General features: G+C 56.9%; 1 protein-coding gene across 3 annotated transcripts in view; it reads right to left on the bottom strand.

The window, feature by feature from the left end:
• Nucleotides 1-2,330: 2,330 nt before the first annotated feature.
• The window catches only part of LOC143691863 (class I histocompatibility antigen, F10 alpha chain-like), a 56,765-nt gene continuing 41,540 nt past the window's right edge, over nucleotides 2,331-17,555 (bottom strand). Inside the window, exons 1-9 of one of the 3 annotated variants that reach the window (XM_077191152.1) lie at nucleotides 9,563-9,740; nucleotides 9,366-9,473; nucleotides 4,635-4,898; nucleotides 4,129-4,404; nucleotides 3,547-3,819; nucleotides 3,357-3,461; nucleotides 3,228-3,263; nucleotides 3,076-3,108; nucleotides 2,331-2,585 (exon numbers count right to left, since the gene is read on the bottom strand). In XM_077191152.1, coding sequence (XP_077047267.1) covers nucleotides 2,572-2,585; nucleotides 3,076-3,108; nucleotides 3,228-3,263; nucleotides 3,357-3,461; nucleotides 3,547-3,819; nucleotides 4,129-4,404; nucleotides 4,635-4,898; nucleotides 9,366-9,473; nucleotides 9,563-9,725 — 1,272 coding nt within the window. In that variant the 5' untranslated portion in view covers nucleotides 9,726-9,740 and the 3' untranslated portion in view covers nucleotides 2,331-2,571. Of the gene's footprint in view, nucleotides 2,586-3,075; nucleotides 3,109-3,227; nucleotides 3,264-3,356; nucleotides 3,462-3,546; nucleotides 3,820-4,128; nucleotides 4,405-4,634; nucleotides 4,899-6,635; nucleotides 6,736-9,365; nucleotides 9,474-9,562; nucleotides 9,741-17,555 lie in introns of those variants that run through there. The other 2 variants (XM_054651016.2, XM_077191153.1) reach the window with 2 other exon arrangements.

Here is a 17,555-nt window from a genome sequence, read left to right as displayed (position 1 = left end):
ATCTCACTGTAATGGTCATCTCACAGTCATGTCATGACCATGATCACACATGGCCATGGTGTGTTTTGATCTCATCTCATGGTCATCTCTTGGTCACAATCATTTCCTGCTCATGGTCATCTCATTGTAATGGTCATCCCATGGTCCTGGTTGTGTCATGGTCACGGTCATGGCCATTGCATTGTCATGGTCATTTTATGATCATCTCACATTCAACTCATTTGCCACAATCTTATCATGGCCATCTCTCATCTGTGGTTGGGCCATATGGTGGTGATCATCTCATGGTCACAGTCATCTCATGGCCTTCACATGGTCATGGTCATTTCCTGATCACGATCATCTCATGCTCAGGGTCATCTCACTGTAATGGTCATCTCATGATCATGTCATTGTCACTTCATGGTGTGGTGGTTTGACAGGAAATGTGTTTTTGGGGATGCTGTGTTTTTGGCCAATGGATATTCAGGCTTTAATATTGGCATTTAACCTGGCCATTGGGACATGGACATGCCTCTGAGAACACGGGGTTAAAAGCAGAGCTCTCCCCTGGGAGGGTCCTTTTGGATTTCCAGTGGGAAAGAGTTCGGGTCTCTCCCCCGGCCCAGCTGCTGGCTGGGCAGGGGGAGGGGAAAAGCCATGTGGCCAAGAGAGGTAGGCCTGAGCCCGGGGGTGGAAGGGTGGAAGAGAGAGAGAGAGACACCGGGAGGCATCGGGCAGCCCCCCCTGAGAGACACAGAGAGAGAGAGAGAGCCGGTGCCTGAGACTGTAACCTTGAAGCTTGATAAACATGGGCCTGTGCCGGCAGCACGGCTGGGAAGGAGAAGAAGGGGGGGTTCAGCCGGCCACTTGTAGGAGCTTTTAACCCCTTTTTGGAGAATTGGAAAACAACTTTACAGATCATTGACCTCTACTAGAAGATAGAATGGAAGATGAGGAAGGAAATGTGCAAGTGTGAGAGAGCTCTGGGCGAGTGAGAAATAGTGGAAGAATAGAGAAGAATCCTAGTGGGAAGAGATGATGGAGTGGCTTTTGCTGGACTCTTTTTGTACAGCCATGGACAGAACCATGTTCCTTGTGACACAGAGACTGCATCCAGGGGGAGGCAATGGCCACAGAACCAAGAGGGTTCAGTGTTGGTGCCCCTCGGCCCCAGGGGGTGAAAAAATATGGGGGGACAGGTGTCCCAAAGGAGAGACTGTGCCTTTTTTGGATCGGGACAGAGCATCCTTAAAAAGACAACCCCAGAAGCAGCTCTGGTCCATGTTCAGTGGTGAGAGAACTGGACATGAAAGGAAGAGGTCACGACGGCAGATGCACTCCGGGCGGTGCCACGAGTGACACGGAAACACACGAGGCTTCAGCTGTGTTTCCAGGGGAAGCCCATGGTACAAGAAGGACTCCTCTCCTCTTGATTAACTGAGGATTGATTGTCTGAAGGGTGGTGCTAGACCGAGAGTTGGTGATTTGGGGAATAGATGTATTGTGTTGGAAATTTGGTGGGGGGAGGAGGAAATGCATTTGTAAGGTTTTCATTTTCCCTGTGTGTGTGTTCCTTTTTATTTGTAGTTGTAGAGTAGTTAATAAAGTTCTGTTTTGTTTTCTTTCCTAAGTAGGAGCCTGCTTTGCTTATTCCTGGTCACATCTCACAGCAGCTACCAGGGAGAGGGCATCCTCATGGGGGCACTGGCATTGTGCCAGTGTCAAACCATGACACATGGTCACCTCAAGGCCACAGTTGTGCCATGGCCAACCCACGGTCATCTCTTGGTCCAAATCATCTCATGGTCAGGGTTGTGGTTGTGTCATGGTCACAGTCATGGTCATCCCATGGTCATCTCAGGGCTGTGTCACTCATGGTCATTCTCATGGCCATCTCGTGCTTGTGTCATGGCCATGGTCATGGCCAGGGAACCTCTCTGAGATCCCAAGCCCTGATTTTGGGACACTCAAGGACCACTGGGGACAATGAGGCCTGCCTGGCCCCTCCCCCCATCCCACTGCCCCTCCAGGAGCCCAACGCAGCCAAACCCTCCTGGGGACACCTTGGACATGGGACATGGAGTGGGAAATGAATCCTGGGGTATGGAGCATGGCTGGCAAGTCCCCATCCTGCTCCTTGTGTCCCCATCCTGCTCCTGGTGTCCCCATCGTGCTCCTGGTGTCCCCATCCTGCTCCTGGAATCCTCATCCCAGTCCTGGTGTCCCCATCCTGCTCTTGCTTCCCCTATCCCAGTTCCTCGTGTCCCCATCCCAGCTCCCATTGTCTCCATCTCTGTCCCAGTGATGCCATTCCCATTCCTGGCTCCCAGAGAGGAACTGCCAGACACTGGAGGAGGGAACCCAGATTTATTGCCCCAAGCAGGATTTATTGCCCAAAGCAGGATAATTTCACACCAGAAGTGAAGCATTATGAATATTTGTGGTTCTTGCCTTTAAAACATTGGAAAACGGGAAATGGATCCGTTAGCAAGAGCCATGGGGTGGGTGGGAGCAGTGGGATGAGCTCTGCTGGCAGCTCTCGGCTTTCCTGGGAAGCGGGAAGGGGCAGGATCCAGCTCCATGGATTGCTCAGGCAGTGATTCCTGCCAGGATGAGAGAGGGTCACGGTGTCACCCTGTCCCTGTCCCCATTCCACAGGATGGACCTGGCTGGAGCCCATGGAGAGCAGGAGCTTCTCTGGAATCCCACGTGATCCCACCCCAATCGGGCTGCAATCCTGCTCCATCCATCCCACCTGATCCCACTCCATCCATTCTGCCCCAGCCCTGCTCCATCCATCCATCCATCCATCCATCCATCCATCCATCCATCCATCCATCCATCCATCCATCCATCCATCCCACTCCATTCCGCCCCATCCATACTGCCCCAATCCTTCTCTGGAATCCCAACCGGATCCTGCTCCATTCCATCCCTCCTGATCCCACTCCACAATCCAGCCCAAATCCCACTCTACAATTCCACTTGATCCCACTCTGGACCCCTGCTCTAATCCAGAATCCCTCCCTGATCCCAGTCCATCCATCCTGCCCCAATCCTCCTCTGGAATCCCACCCTGATCCTACTCTGTACCTGTGCTCAAGCCATTGGTTCCCACATCTTTTCCTGCAGAAAGAGAAGATCAATGAGATTCCAGCACGGATCACACGCTGGGATTAACCCCAGGATCCATCCTGGGATCCACACAGAGGGGATCCAGAGCTGGATCCGCCATTGGAACTCACCGGCCGCCGGGTTGTATCCATTCCTGTCCCTCCTCCCTGTGGAAACAAAGTGAGATCAGCATCGGTGTCACAGGATTCCCAGAACGGTGCTGGGTGGATCCGTGTCCCGACCCCCCTCCCGTGTGTTACCGGATTGGAGCTTCCAGACGCCAAATCCGATGAAGATGAGGATGAGGATGGCAGCGATGACGGACGCAGCGACCACCACAGTGAGATTCCCGCCAGATGTCGGCTCTGGGAAACATGGGATAGTGAGGAGGGGGAGGGGAATCCCCATTTAGGAATTCCAAATTCCCAATCCCCACATTCCCAGCCTCACCCCAAGCGAAGATCCCGGGCTCTGGCATTCCGGGATGCTCCACCCTGCACCGGTACTGCTCCCGCTCCTCCGGCAGCGCCTCGATCCTGGCCCAGGTGTGGAAGGTGCCGTCGCTGTTGGGAACGATCCCGCCCCACTCCGTCTCCTGATCCAAGGTTTCACCCCCCTTCATCCAGCTGACTGCGATGGTGTTGGGGTAGAATCCGTACGCGTGGCAGGACAGGATCAGCATCCCGTGTTCCTCTCTTCCGGACACATGGACATCAGGGGACTCTGGAATGGATAACAGTGCTAGACATCCGTGGAATTCCATGGGAATGGGACTGGGGTGAGATCTGACCATGGAATTCCCACTGGAGTGGGATGGAGGGGAGATCTGACCACGGAATTCCATGGGAATGGGATGGGGGCAAGATCTGCCCATGAAATTCCATGGGAATGGGATGGGAGTGAAATCTGATCATGGAATTTCATAGGAATGGCATGGGGGTGAGATCTACCCATGGAATTCCCACAGGAACTACTGTGTTCCCAAGCCTTCCGTTCCCAAATCCCAAATCCCCACAGGAATTCTGCACCCACCTTTGCTCTCCAGCTCCTTCTGCCCGTACCCGACGTATTTCCGGAGCCATTCTGGGCATTCGTGCTTCAGGTAATTCATCAAACCCTCAGCCACGGTCCCTTCCTGTTCCCAGCGCCTCCTGGTGATCTCAGCAGCGCTGTCGGCCGCCACCAATCTCCCGGATCCCAGGTCAAAGGAGATGAAATCCCGTCCATCGTAGCTGTACCGCTCAGATCCATGAACACTCCCATCGGACAGGAGATCACAGCCAGAAACTCGCAAGTTTGTATGGAGACCTGGGGGGATTGCACCCACAGAGACCCATGGAATTGTGTCCCAGCCCCACAGAGCCCCATTCCAGCCCTGTGGAGCCCCAGAGTCTGATGGAGACCCACAGAGCCTCATCCCAGCCCCTTGGAGCCCCATGAATCCACATCCCAGCCCCATGGATCTCCACATCCCAGCTCCATGGATCCAATCCCAACCCCACAGATCCCATCCCAGCCCCACAGCTCCCCCCACTCACCCCTGCTCTGGTTGTATCGTTCCCGCAGTGTCTCCAGGCTCCTGGCAGAGATGTGCTGGTTCCTCACACCACTCTGCGTCTCCCTATCCCAATACTCCTGCTCAGCTCCATCCTTTATCCACTGTGTCAGCGGCTCTGCCCGGCCCCGCTCGCTGTCGTAGCGCACGAAGGGGATCCCATCCAGGTACCCAATGAACATGAACTGGGGGATCCCCGGGCTGGGCTCTGACACTGCCACATCCAGGTAATGCAGGGAGTGGAGAACTGGGGGGACACGGAGATTTGGGGGGGTTGAGGGGATCATGGAACAATGAAAGGGGAACTGGGAGAGCTGGGAAGGGGTTTGGGGATCCTGAGGCCAAGGAAAGGGTGTACAGGGTGGGAGAGGTGGGATGGACAGGAAAGGGCCTGCAGGGGGTCCTGGTGTCCAGGAATGGGGGCTCAGGGGGTTCCAGGGTTATGGAAAGGGGGATACAGGAACTGGGAGAGGCAGGATGGGGGCTCCAGGGAATCCTTGTGCCCAGGAAAGGGGTCACAAGGTGGGAGGAACTGGGAATAGAAATCTTGAGGGTCCTTGATGGAGCAGAAAGGGGAGGCTGGGGGCTGAGAAAAGCAGGAATGGGGGTCCAGGGGGTCTCAGGGACAAGGAAAAGAGGGGTCTGGCGATGAGGAAAGGCAGGACTGAGGAGAAAGGGGGTGCAGGGCGGGATTGGTGCTGGATAAGGGGGGTGCAGGGGGATCCCAGTACCCAGGACTGGAAATTCAGGGCAGTCTTAGAGCCCAGAATCCCCCCGGGAACCTCCACAACCACCCAGGGACCCTCCTGGACCCCCTGGGGATGTCCAGGGATCAGGAAGCAGAACCAGGAGAGCCAGGAAGGGTCCGAGGTTCAAGGAAGGGACTGTGAGACGTGGGATGGGGGATCCAGGGGGTCCCTGTGCACACCAAAGGGGATCCAGGGGTCCCCGGTGTTGAGGGCAGTGGGGTCTGGGAGCTGGGAAAGGCAGGAATGGGGCTCCAGGGGGTCCCTGGGTCACGGAAAGGGGGCTCTGGGGCTGGGAGAGGCGGGCGGATCCCGGAAAGCGAGACGGGGAAAAGGGGAATTCCAGGGAATTCATCTGGATCCCACTGGATCCTCGCTGAGACCCCCTGGGACTCCCGGGGGACCCTCGGGGAACCCCTGGAACCCCGTCCAGGAAGCGCCGGGAATGGAGAACTGGGGGGACGCAGAAATTTGGGAGATCGGGGGTGCAAAAGCCGAGGAAAAGAGCGGGTCTGGGATCTGGGAAGGGCGGGATGGCCGGGAATGGGGGTGCAGGGGGTCCCAGAGCACTGACGGGGGTGCGGGGGGATCGCAGTCCCGAATTAGGGGGAGCAGGGGGGTCCCGGTGCCCAAAAATTTGGGTTCGGAGGGTTCCTGTGCCGAGGAATGCGGGTTCATGGGGAGTTTGCTTCCCGGAATTCGGGGTTCAAGGGGTTCTGGTGCCCGAAAATTCGGGTCCCGCGGGCGTCCGTGACCAGAAATGGGGGTACAGGGGGTCATGGTGCCAGATGAGGGTGAAAAAGGGGGTCCGGTGCGGCCAAAGGGGGCTCAGGGGGGTCCCAGTGCCCGGAAATGGAGATTCAGGGGTGTCCCAGTGCCCAGGAATTGGGGTTCAGGGGATTCTCTACCCGGAATTCGGGGTTCAAGTGGGTCCCCAGTGTCACGAAATGGGCGCTCAAGGGGTCCCCGTGCTCAGGAATGGGGGCTCAGTGCATTCTCATGCCCGGGAATGGCGGTTCAGGGGGGTTTCCCTGCCCAGGAAGGGGCTTCTGGGGGGTCCCGGTGCCAGATAAGGGGGTACAGGGGGGTCCCGGTGCTGGGGAAGGGGATGGAGGGGGGTCACAGGACCCAAAATGGGGCTATGGGGGGTTCCCGTGCCCGGTAATAGAAGTTCAGGGGTGTCCCGGTACCCGGAAATGGAAGTGCAGGCGGTTCCCGGTTTCGGGGTTCCCACTCACCTTTGGTCGCGCCCGCCGGGTTCCCCAGGAGCCCCAGGAGCAGCCCCAGAGCCAGCGCTGGAGCCATGGCGCTGCTTCGCTGCGGCCCCGCCCACAGCCCTGGCCCCGCCTCAACACTGGCCCCGCCCCCAGAGCCGCCTCCGGCCCCGCCATTGGCGCCGCTATTTCCTGCCCGCCAATGGCAGCCCGAGTCTTCCGTGACGTCACCGGTCGCCGGGCAGATCCCGGTCTCGCAGGTTGGGACGCGGAAGCGAAAGGGACCGAGGAGGGCGGGGAGGGCGAGGGGACGGGGGAATTCCAGAGAATCCCTCAGGATCCCTCTGGATCCCCGCTGCCACCGCCCTGGAGCCCTCGGAGAACCACCTGGGACCCCTGGGACCCCCTTTAAGAAAGTGCCGGGAGTGGAGAACTGAGGGGATCGGGAAATTTGGGAGATCTGGGGTGCAAAGGTGAAGGAAAAGGGCGGGTCTGCGGTCTGGGAAGGGCGGCAGGGCCGGGGAGGGGTGCAGGGGGTCCCAGAACACGTGAGGGGGTCCAGGAGGGGGTCCCGGTCCCGGATCGGGGGTGCAGGGGGGTCTCCATGCCCAGGAACGGAGGTTCAGGGGGTCCCAGGTCAAGGAAAGGGGGCTGAGGGCAATGGAAGTTCCAAGGGGTCCCTGTGCCCAGGAAAGGGGGTGCACGGGCCCCCGGTGTTGAGGAAGGTGGTGGGTGGGGGCTGGGGAAGGCAGGAGTGGGGGTCCAGGGGGTGCCGCGGTCAAGGAAAAGCGGGGGCTGGGGTGTCTGAGAGGGGGAGGGCTGCGACAGGGGGTTTGGGGGGGGCATTGGGGCTGGATAAGGGGGTGCGGGGGGGTCCCTGTGCCTGAGAATGGAGGGTTTGGGAGGGTTCCAGTCCTGGATATGGGCGTGAACGGGCGTCCTGGTGCAGCGGAATGGGGGTTCAGGGAGTCCCAGTGCTGCATAAGGGGATGCAGTGGGGTCCCGGTGCCCCAGAATGGGGGTTCATGGAGAGTCCCTTCAGGGAATCGGGGTTCAGGGGTCCTGGTGCCAGGTAATGGCCTGGCTGGGATCTGGTGATGAGGAAGGGATTGCAGGAGTCCCTCTTCACAGGAATGGGGGGCTCGGGGGGTCCTGGTGCAGGGAATGGGGGTTCAGGGTCCCAGTGCCGGATAATGGGATGCAGCTTGGTCCTGGTGCCCAGGCAATGGGGTTCAGGGGGGTTTCCCTTCCCGGGTCACGGGGTTCAAGGGGTCCTGGTGCCCAGAAATGGGGGTTCAGGGCGGTTTCCGTGCCCGGGAATGGGGGTTCACGGGGTTCCAGTCTCGAGATAAAGGGGTGCAGGGATTATCGGGGCTGGGGAAGGGGGTACAGGGAGGCTCCCGGTGCCCCGAAATGAACGTTCAAGGCAGTCTCTGTGCCCAGGAAGGGGGGTTCGCCCGGAAATGGAAGTTCGGGGGTCCCCGTGCCCAGGAATTGCGGTTCAGGGGGGTCCCGGTGCCGGAGCAGTCCCCGGTCCCCGGGCGCGTCCCGGTGCCGCAGCTTGGGAGACGCGAAAGTGACCGGGGCAGCGCGGGGAGGGAGAGGGGACAGAGCAAACCCTGGGAATTCCCCTGAACCCCCCCGGGACCTGCCAGGACATCCCCACAGGACGTACAGGGGGTGGAGAACTGGGGGCACGCAGAGATTGGGCGGTCTGGGGGCGTCCAAGGGCTGGGAAGCAGAACCGGGAGAGCCGGGAAGGGTCCAAGGTTCAAGGAAGGGACTGGGAGAGGCGGGCTGGGGGATCCAGGGGGTCCCTGAACCCAGAAAAGGGGTCCAGGGGTCCCCGGTGTTGAGGGCAGTGGGGTCTGGGAGCTGGGAAAGGCGGGAATGGGGCTCCAGGGGGTCCCTGGGTCACGGAAAGGGGGCTCTGGGGCTGGGAGAGGCGGGCGGATCCCGGGGACGCAGCTTGGGAGACGCGAAAGCGAGACGGGGAAAAGGGGAATTCCAGGGAATTCATCTGGATCCCACTGGATCCTCGCTGAGACCCCCTGGGACCCCCGGGAGACCCTCTGGGACCCCCTGGAACCCCTTCCAGGAAGCGCCGGGAATGCAGAACTGGAGGGACGCAGAAATTTCAGAAATTTGGGAGATCTGAGGGTGCAAAAGCCGAGGAAAAGGGCGGGTCTGGGGTCTGGGATGGGCGGGATGGGCGGGAATGGGGGTGCAGGGGGTCCTAGAGCACTGATGGGGGTGAGGGGGGATCCCAGTCCAGAATTAGGGGGGGCAGGGGGATCCCGGTGCCCAAAAATTGGGGTTCAGAGAGCTTCCGTGCCAAGGAATGCGGGTTCAGGGGGAGTTTCCTTCCCGGGATTCGGGGTTCAAGGGGTTCCCGGTGCCCGAAAATGGGGGTTCCGGGGGTGCCGGTGAGGGCGAACAAGGGGGTCCCGGTGCTGCCAAAGGGGGCTCAGGGGGGTCTGGGTGGCCAGAAATGGGCGCTCAAGGGGGTCTGCGTGCTCAGGAACGGGGGTTCAGGGGGGTTTTCCTGCTCAGAAATGGGGGTACAGGGGGTCCTGGTTCCAGATAAAGGCGTACAGGGGGGTCCCGATGGTGGAGAAGGTGATTGAGGGGGGTCACAGGACCCAAAATGGGGGTTCACCGGGGTTCCCCTGCCCGGGAATGGAGGTTTAGAGGGTTCCCGGTGCCCGGGAATTGCGATTCAGGGGGTTCCCGGTTTCGGAGGGTCCCACTCACCTTTGGTCGCACACCCTGGGTTCCCCAGGAGCCCCAGGAGCCCCCAGAGCACCCCCAACCCCAGCGCTGGAGCCATCGCAGCCGACCCCGATCGCGGCTGTGGCGCAGCTGGAGAGACGCGAAAGCGAAAGTGCCCGAGGGAGCGCGGGGGGAGGGGAAAAGGGGGACGGGGAAAGGGCGAATTCCAGGGAATTCACCTGGATCCCCTCCTGGCACCCCTCTGGATCCCTCGGGGATCCGTCTGGGACCCTCCAGGGCCGCGCCCTGCGGGACCCCCGGGCCGGGCTGTGCTGAGCTCCCGGCCCTGCGCTCAAACTCTGCCCGGACCCCGCTGGGCTCGGCCCAAAGCCGGGCAAGCATCGGGAGCAGCGGAGCCAATTTTTCCTGCGGGTGCGGGTCCCACCCCCGGCGGAGCAGGGCTCAGCGCTGGGACCCGAGCCCTGATTCCCAATCTCCTTCTCTCCCTCCCTCTGCTGTTCTCTCCCTTTCTTCTGGGGGATCATAAATCCCAGAGCGGCCGCAGAGCCCCGTGCCCAGGCCGGGTTTCCCAGCAAAGGGAGGCTGGGGCTGAGGTGCCCGGGCTGGCCGGGAATGGGGGCCCGGGGGTCCCCGGGGTCCCGGAAACGGGGGATCCAGGGGCTGGGAGAGGAGGATACCCGGGAAAGGGGGTGCAGGGGGTGTTGGTGCTGGATAAGGGGGTGCAGGGGGGTCCCAATGCCTGGGAATGGGGTGGGGGGGGCAGAATCTGGGAAACGGCAGCAGCTGCTGGCGAAGGACTGGGACAGACTGGGAAAAGAACCCACTGGGAACAGACCTGGGGCACCAGGGATCATACTGGGATATACTGGGACCACACTGGGGGCTACTGGGAGCAACTGGGAGCATGCAGGGGACAATTGAGATATACTGGGAGAGACTGGGAGTGGTTTGAATCATCTTGGGACTGACTGGAATCGTACTGGGAGTGATCAGGTCTGTAGTAGGGGTGAAGAGGAGAAACTGGAATTATGCAGGGAGCAACTGGGATCATACTGGGAGCAGCTGGCCCATGCAGGGGTCATACTGGGATCATACTGGGACTGAGGGGGTCACACTTGGAGTGACTGGTATAGTACTGGGAGTGTCTGGGAGTAACTGGGATCGTACTGGAGGTGACTGGACTTATACTGGGAGCAAGTGGGACCACAGCAGGGGCAAATGGCATCGGGTAAGGTGTGACTGGGCTCATACTGAAGTGACCTGGGGCCCCACTGGGCTCTTACTGAGAGGGACTGAGAGTGAAAGGAACCATACAGGGCATGACTGGGACCACTGGGACCGTGTTGGGGGCAACTGCGATCCTACCGGGAGTGATTCTGAACATACTGGGAGCGACCGGGATCATCCAGGGGGTGACCGGGACCCACCGGTGAGGCGGCGGCGGCGGAGCTGGGAGGCGGCCACAGCGCAGGTGGGAGGCGCGCTGGGTTGTGCGGGGGCTCGGGGCTCGCTGCGGGCCTCGGGGGCCGCAGGGGGCTCAGGCGGGTTCGTTGTGCCGTGTCCGGCGCGTGTTGCCGCTGGCGTGAGGGCGCTGCGGGAGCGGCTGCCCGCGGTCTCCTTGCGGCCGCTGCCTCGGCAGGAGCCGCTGCCGGAGCAGCGCTGGCTCGGCCCGGTTCCTGTGGCTGGGACAGAGGCGGCTGCCCCGTCCCCGGAGGCTGCGCTGGGGCCGCCTCCGAGCTCCGCCGCCGCCGCCGCCTCACCAGGCTCCGGCCGCTGCCGCCCCTCCCGGCCCCGCACGGACGCTCCGATAATGGCGGCTCTGCCGAGCCAGGGGCGCCCTCAGGGCGGCACCGGGGGCCGTGCTTAGCCCGGCTCTGACCAATCAGCGGCCAGATTGCGGAGTGACGGCAGAATCAGCCAATCGCAGCGAGGGGCGGGCTCCGCACACGGCACGGCCTCGTCTCCCTTTCCCCGAGCTCCGGCATTTCCCGGCAGCCGCGGCTGAGGAGCGGCGCTGGCGCGGGGCCCGGCCCGGGTAGGAGGCCAAGGAGCCGCTGCTGCTGCCCCCAACCGCCGGGAGCTCGGCGTGACCGGGCCCTGAGGGCGCTGGGAGCTGGGGTGAGTGCGGGACGGAGGAGGGACCCACCTGCAGCCCCGGCAGGAGCCCAGGCCGGAGCCGGGGATGCTGGAGAGAGGCCAAAACCTCTCTGTCACTTCCCTCCTCCCCTTGGGCAGGGAACAGAGCACGTAAGGAAAGGCTCGAGGGTCTGGGTAAGGGTGGGGATAGTTCAATCACTGGTGACGGGGACAACACAATTGTCAGGAAAATTTATCCATAAACATCAGAGATTTATTTCCAAAAAGGAGACTGAGGAGTCCTTTTACTTTATTCGAATAGAGGGAGAGGCCATGGGGCATTCCCCTGGGGTCTCTCAAATTTTTGGAGGACGCAGCCTCCCTTTTTATCCCAGTTTCCCGGCCGCATTTCCCTTCTCTCTTTCCCCATTGGCTGAGGTACGTGAGAGGTTCAGGCTTTCCGATACGCCCAATACTGAAGATTGCCCTCTAATGTATCACCCTCCCTTTTTATTTTTAATTCTTATGGTATGTAGGGTTTTCCCTCATTGTTTCTTTCATCTTTCGAAGTTCAATTTCATTTATCAGCAAACCTAAAGTTTGTTTGTAAAAGCAAATATCTTTTCCCATTCATCAATCAGTGGAATCTTTCCCATTGTTTCTTTTATCTCTGAGTGCTGGTTTGATCTACCAGCAGACCCACAGCCTGTTTGTAAGGACAAAATCCATCATTCCTCTCACACTTGACTTGGGGAAATTAATTGAATTTATTATCAAACATAGCAGGGCAAGAGAATGAGAACTGAAATAATTCCTACGCAAATATCCTCCCCCCACTTCTCTCTCCTTCCCGGGCTTAACTCCATCCTGCATTCCCTCCCTTCTCCACATCCAGAGGCGCAGGGGATGGGGGTCAGAGCCCGGTCATGTCACAGCCTCCCCTCAGGGACAGGAATCCTCGTCCTGCTCCAGCCTGGGGTCCCTCCCACGGGACACGGTCCCTCGGGAACGGGCTGCTCCACGAGGATCCCCCCCGGGCTCACAGGTGCCGCCAGGAGCCGCTTCCATGGCTCTGCAGGGGCTTCCCAGGGGCTCGGGGCCTCTCTCGGGCATCCCCTGCCCGCGGTCTCCTTGCGGCCGCTGCCTCGGCAGGAGCCGCTGCCGGAGCAGCGCTGGCTCGGCCCGGTTCCTGTGGCTGGGACAGAGGCGGCTGCCCCGTGCCCGGGGCTGTGCGGGGAAATTCACATGGCCGGAGGTTTCTGTGCCCCGAGGAGACAGAGGAGTCCTGTACAAGTGACTTTATTGCTGAGCAGAGGGAGAGGCCGTGGGGCATTTGCCGTGCGCTCGCTGCCATTGTTGTAGTTCGCAGCCTCCTTTTTATCCTCATTTTCCCGGCCTCATCTCCCTCTCCCTTTGCCCACTGGCTGAGGTACTTGGAAGGTTCAGACTTCCCGATCGCCAACTGCATGTCCTCATTAATGTGCATTCCCACTTTTGTAGAACAGCCGATATTCACGGCTCTGTTAAGTCTTTGTTCTTCTGGAAGTTCAGGAATTTAGCGGGACTTTGTCTGAGCAGCAGTTCGTGTCGATTTCTAATATTTTCTGAAACTGAGGGTTTCTCCTGTTACTTCCTTCTCTACAAGTCCCTGGCCCTATCTCCAAGCAGCTTCACTCATTGACTCTGTTTTTTCTTCCTGGGTCCTCTTTGTTTTTGGGATTATTCTCAGTGTCCTCATTCCCTGTCCTTCTGCAGCCGTTTCTGGATCATGAGGCCTGGCTGCCACCTGCATCCCCTCGCTCAGCTGCTGAATGAGCTGCACTCTCGAGGTGTGGAGCATGGTAAAAAGATGAGAGTTGCTGTAGCACAACAGAGCAGAAACAGCATTCGTTTAACCCATGGTCTGCTAGGGAGCCACGAAACCGTGTCCCATTCCCTCCTTTCCACGTTTGGGGTGGAACATGAGCTGCTTTCTTGTTTCCTTGTTATCTGTTTCACCACTTTTCCTTTGTCATCTATTTGCTAACAGCAGTTTGAGTCATTGAATTTTCCACAAACTCCTCTTTTTTCGGCTAAAAGATAATCTGATCCCATCCCATGGTGAAATGTTGTGTTCCTCATTTCAGTGGATTGCTCAGCAGGAAGGTCAGGAGCTGGAGCTGTCTGGTTGGTTATTCCGAGGGCAGCTTGTAATCTAATGATGCCATTGAAATGAGAAATAGGTTCTGTGGCTCCTGATATGAATTGGTTTGGGTTCCCAGGGGCTGTTGCATGATGTTATAGGATTTGTTCTGGTGGGCGTTGATGTTTTTCCCATTGTTTGCACTGCCTCAGGAGCCAGGGCTGCATCAATTGGCCGATTTTTTTGTAATTTAAGCATAAAATACTTGGATTCTCAGCTGCTTTCCTGAACTTGTGGTAGCAACAGCCGCCGTGCTGTTATACGCCCTATATAACACAGACAGTGACAGCAGATGTTGGAGTGGGCAGAGGGATGATTCCCCCCCATTTATTTATAGTGAAGTTTTCCCAACATTCTCCATTTGCTGTTTCCCTTTGCAGCTTCGCCCGTTTCTGTTGCAGGGTCAGATATCCTCACCCTGGGCTCTGCCTTGAGCTGTGCAAATTCCATCAGTGCAAGCAGGCAGAGCTTGGGCTGAGGGGCAGAGGGAATGAGCCCAATTCCTGCCCCAGGCAAGAGACCCAGGTACATTGTCCAGGCTTTGCCCAGCAGTGTTCATTTGCATTTCTAAAGCTCCTCTGCAGGCTGCCTGGAATGAAGCTTCACTTCCAGGGCAGCCATCTGGTGAGTCACATGTGGCCCCCCCAGAATCTGCTTTTTAAAAAAAAAAAAAGTATTGACTATTTACGAGTTAAAAGTGTTAGGTTTGTGAGATGCAAAGCTGTGTTTCGTGTCAGGTACAAACAGGCGATGTGTGTACTTGCGAATGCGAAATGTGTGGACATCGACAATGCTGCAAATTCTGCAAATTCTAATAATAACTGAGGAAAATAAAGCATAGAAAAAGGCCTTTGAACCTATCTTTTGTTTGAAATTAACCCTGGTTGATTTAGGAGCATTGGAATTAAGGTGTTAAGGATGTTGCTTTTTGCTTGCTTTTAATCCATAAAATAGCTCTGCAATAATAACCTTTTGAAGTATAATTTTAGAATATTACTTGTGTCCTTGAAACTATAGCTTTGGAATATATATATAGGAAATATGCTTATCTCATGCCTTATGGAAGCAGAGAAAAACAGTTTGAGAAAGGAAGATGAACATCACCTCAAGGACTTATGGTTTCGACCAAAGGGAAGCTGGACATCACTGTTATGAGATTTATAGTCTCTGCAATTAAAAGGTGGACCCACATCTGGGGAGCTGGACTCCACCAGATGGGATTCGTCTTTCTTCTTTCGGAAACTGGACCATCACCATCTGGGATACTCCTTTGAAAATACATCCTGAGAAATTCAAATCACAATAGTGTATAGAATTGTGATGTAATAATTTGGAATAAAAATTGCTGATGAGTAAAAATTGGAAATAGAAACGGTTGAAAAAACTGATGAGTACCCCTATAAATACCTGTAAGCCTCAATTATCGGTGTGCAGTTGGAGGGAAAACTTCCCCCACTGTACCCAGCGCTGTATTGCTCATACTTTACCATATTAAATAATAAATTGATTGCTGCTTGAATATTGGCCTGGTCAAGCTTCTTATTCATAACAGATTTAAAGCTGTTCAATTTTGCAAAATGCAACATAAAGGCGGACCTGGAAAAACCCAGACCAAAAACTGATTCTCACACTTGTGTCCCAAACCTACCTGACAATATAAAGTGGGAGTTTTATGAAGAATTTTTCCCATGTTGTAATTTTGTCACTGAAACTGCAGGGAAAACAAAAACTCTCCAAGAATCTCTTTAGTATTAGAGAGTCAAGGCATTACTTGGTTCTGGCCAGGATGTGCAACAGAAATAATTTCTTTCACAAATAGCCCAGCTGTACAGAGAAAATCATTCCATGGCATGTGAGTTTTACTGGATTTTTCCTAAACTTTATGTAGTCTGAACCAATCTAAATCCCCTGCTTTAATGTTCATTGCTTCCAAGTTGTGTAAGTTTTTAGTATTTGGTTTCCTGTTGGACCCAGATTTCTTCCCCTCTGCTGTGAATTCGGTCCACACTCCTGGATTTCCTTCTCAGCCTTTTCCAGACCAGGTGTCTCCAGCTGTGCCGGGGGCAGTGTCTGGGGTAGCTGTTGGTTGCTGTTTGCTGCTGGGCGTTGATGTTTTGTTGCTGGTCGTTATCTCTGTGGGTGTCTTTTGGGCTATTCCCAGTCTGTGGAGATGTTGAACTCATCTCCGTTGAGTGGTGTAGCAGCCCTTAAATAAAACCTTTAAAATTCCTTTCCCCAAGGCAAAGGCAAACCAAGCCTGAGCAGAGAAAGAAGATTGAAAAGAACCAAAATGGGTACATTTTGCAGCAATGCAGTCGCAGTCAGCCCAGAGTGTGGGTGTGAGTGAGCCCCAGAGTGGAATTGTGCCGTGGTGCTCCCCAGCAGCTGTGGCAGTGCAGGCCCAGCCAGGGCTGAAGCTGCAGCAGTGGCAGCGAGGCTTGGCCGCAGTGGCTGGAGGTGCCAGGGGAGGGTGGCCAGGATTTCCGAGGGTTTGAGCAGAGGATCTGTGGGCAGGCCCAGGGGCTTGGCCCGCTGTGGAGCCCTGGCTGCTGCTGCGTTGCCTTCAGGGCAGGCTCAGTGGGGGCTGCCATGGTCCTGCTGCAGGCGGGAAGTGCAAATCTCCGGGGCTTCAGAGCCCCTGAGGCCAGGCTGAGGGGTCCCCCCGTGTTCAGCTGTGCTGGCGGCTGTTTCTGGCCTCAGGGACACTTGGCATGGGCCCCTTGGCCACCAGTGGTGCTGCTTTGCACTCCTTAGGCAGGAGCCGATGTCCTGGCTGGGTGTTGGCAACAGCAAAGTGCCAGGGCAGGCTCTGTGCCAGCCCAGCTTCCTGGGGGAGAATCTACCTTGATCTCTGATCCAGTGCTTGCTGAAGCAGTCAGAATTGCTTTTGCCCCCCTGTTAGGTGCCATGGTGTCAGCAGAAGATATTGAAGCCTTCCTGCCCAGGGCATTTCAGTGCCAGGCTCTTACAAGCACCCAGAGCTCCGCGGGTTGAGCTGAGCATGGGGCGGTGACCTGCGCTTTGTCTGATTCCCCTTCCTTAATAACAGCCTGTCTTGTAGCTCTTTTCCCTTCTGCTGCCCTTGCAGAGCCATCCACAAACACATTTTGTCCCTCAGGCCAGGGAATGTCCCATCAATCTCTCCCAGCCTGGGTCTGGAGCTCTGTCCCTTGAGTGCAGTCCTGGGTTCCTTGCCAGCCCCTCTCCAGGCTGTTCAAACAGGAGGCTGGGTTAAACCCTTGCCCTGTCCTCAGTTCTGAATCCTCCTGTGCCATTGAACAAGTTTCATACTGTAATAACCGAGCCCTGCTCATCCATTTAGAGGCTCTTTAGGTTGTCAAAGCTTTAACTTGCTGCCAGACTTGAACTCTAGGAGATCCTCCTGTTGTCATCAGTTTTCAGCCTCAGCTTCCTTCCTTCCTTCCTTCCTTCCTTCCTTCCTTCCTTCCTTCCTTCCTTCCTTCCTTCCTTCCTTCCTTCCTTCCTTCCTTCCTTCCTTCCTTCCTTCCTTCCTTCCTTCCTTCCTTCCTTCCTTCCTTCCTTCCTTCCTTCCTTCCTTCCTTCCTTCCTTCCTTCCTTCCTTCCTTCCTTCCTTCCTTCCTTCCTTCCTTCCTTCCTTCCTTCCTTCCTTCCTTCCTTCCTTCCTTCCTTCCTTCCTTCCTTCCTTCCTTCCTTCCTTCCTTCCTTCCTTCCTTCCTTCCTTCCTTCCTTCCTTCCTTCCTTCCTTCCTTCCTTCCTTCCTTCCTTCCTTCCTTCCTTCCTTCCTTCCTTCCTTCCTTCCTTCCTTCCTTCCTTCCTTCCTTCCTTCCTTCCTTCCTTCCTTCCTTCCTTCCTTCCTTCCTTCCTTCCTTCCTTCCTTCCTTCCTTCCTTCCTTCCTTCCTTCCTTCCTTCCTTCCTTCCTTCCTTCCTTCCTTCCTTCCTTCCTTCCTTCCTTCCTTCCTTCCTTCCTTCC

This window comes from Agelaius phoeniceus, chromosome 27 (assembly GCF_051311805.1).
Source record: "Agelaius phoeniceus isolate bAgePho1 chromosome 27, bAgePho1.hap1, whole genome shotgun sequence".
Classification (NCBI taxonomy): domain Eukaryota; kingdom Metazoa; phylum Chordata; class Aves; order Passeriformes; family Icteridae; genus Agelaius; species Agelaius phoeniceus.
This window is presented reverse-complemented; position numbering and strand designations above follow the sequence as displayed.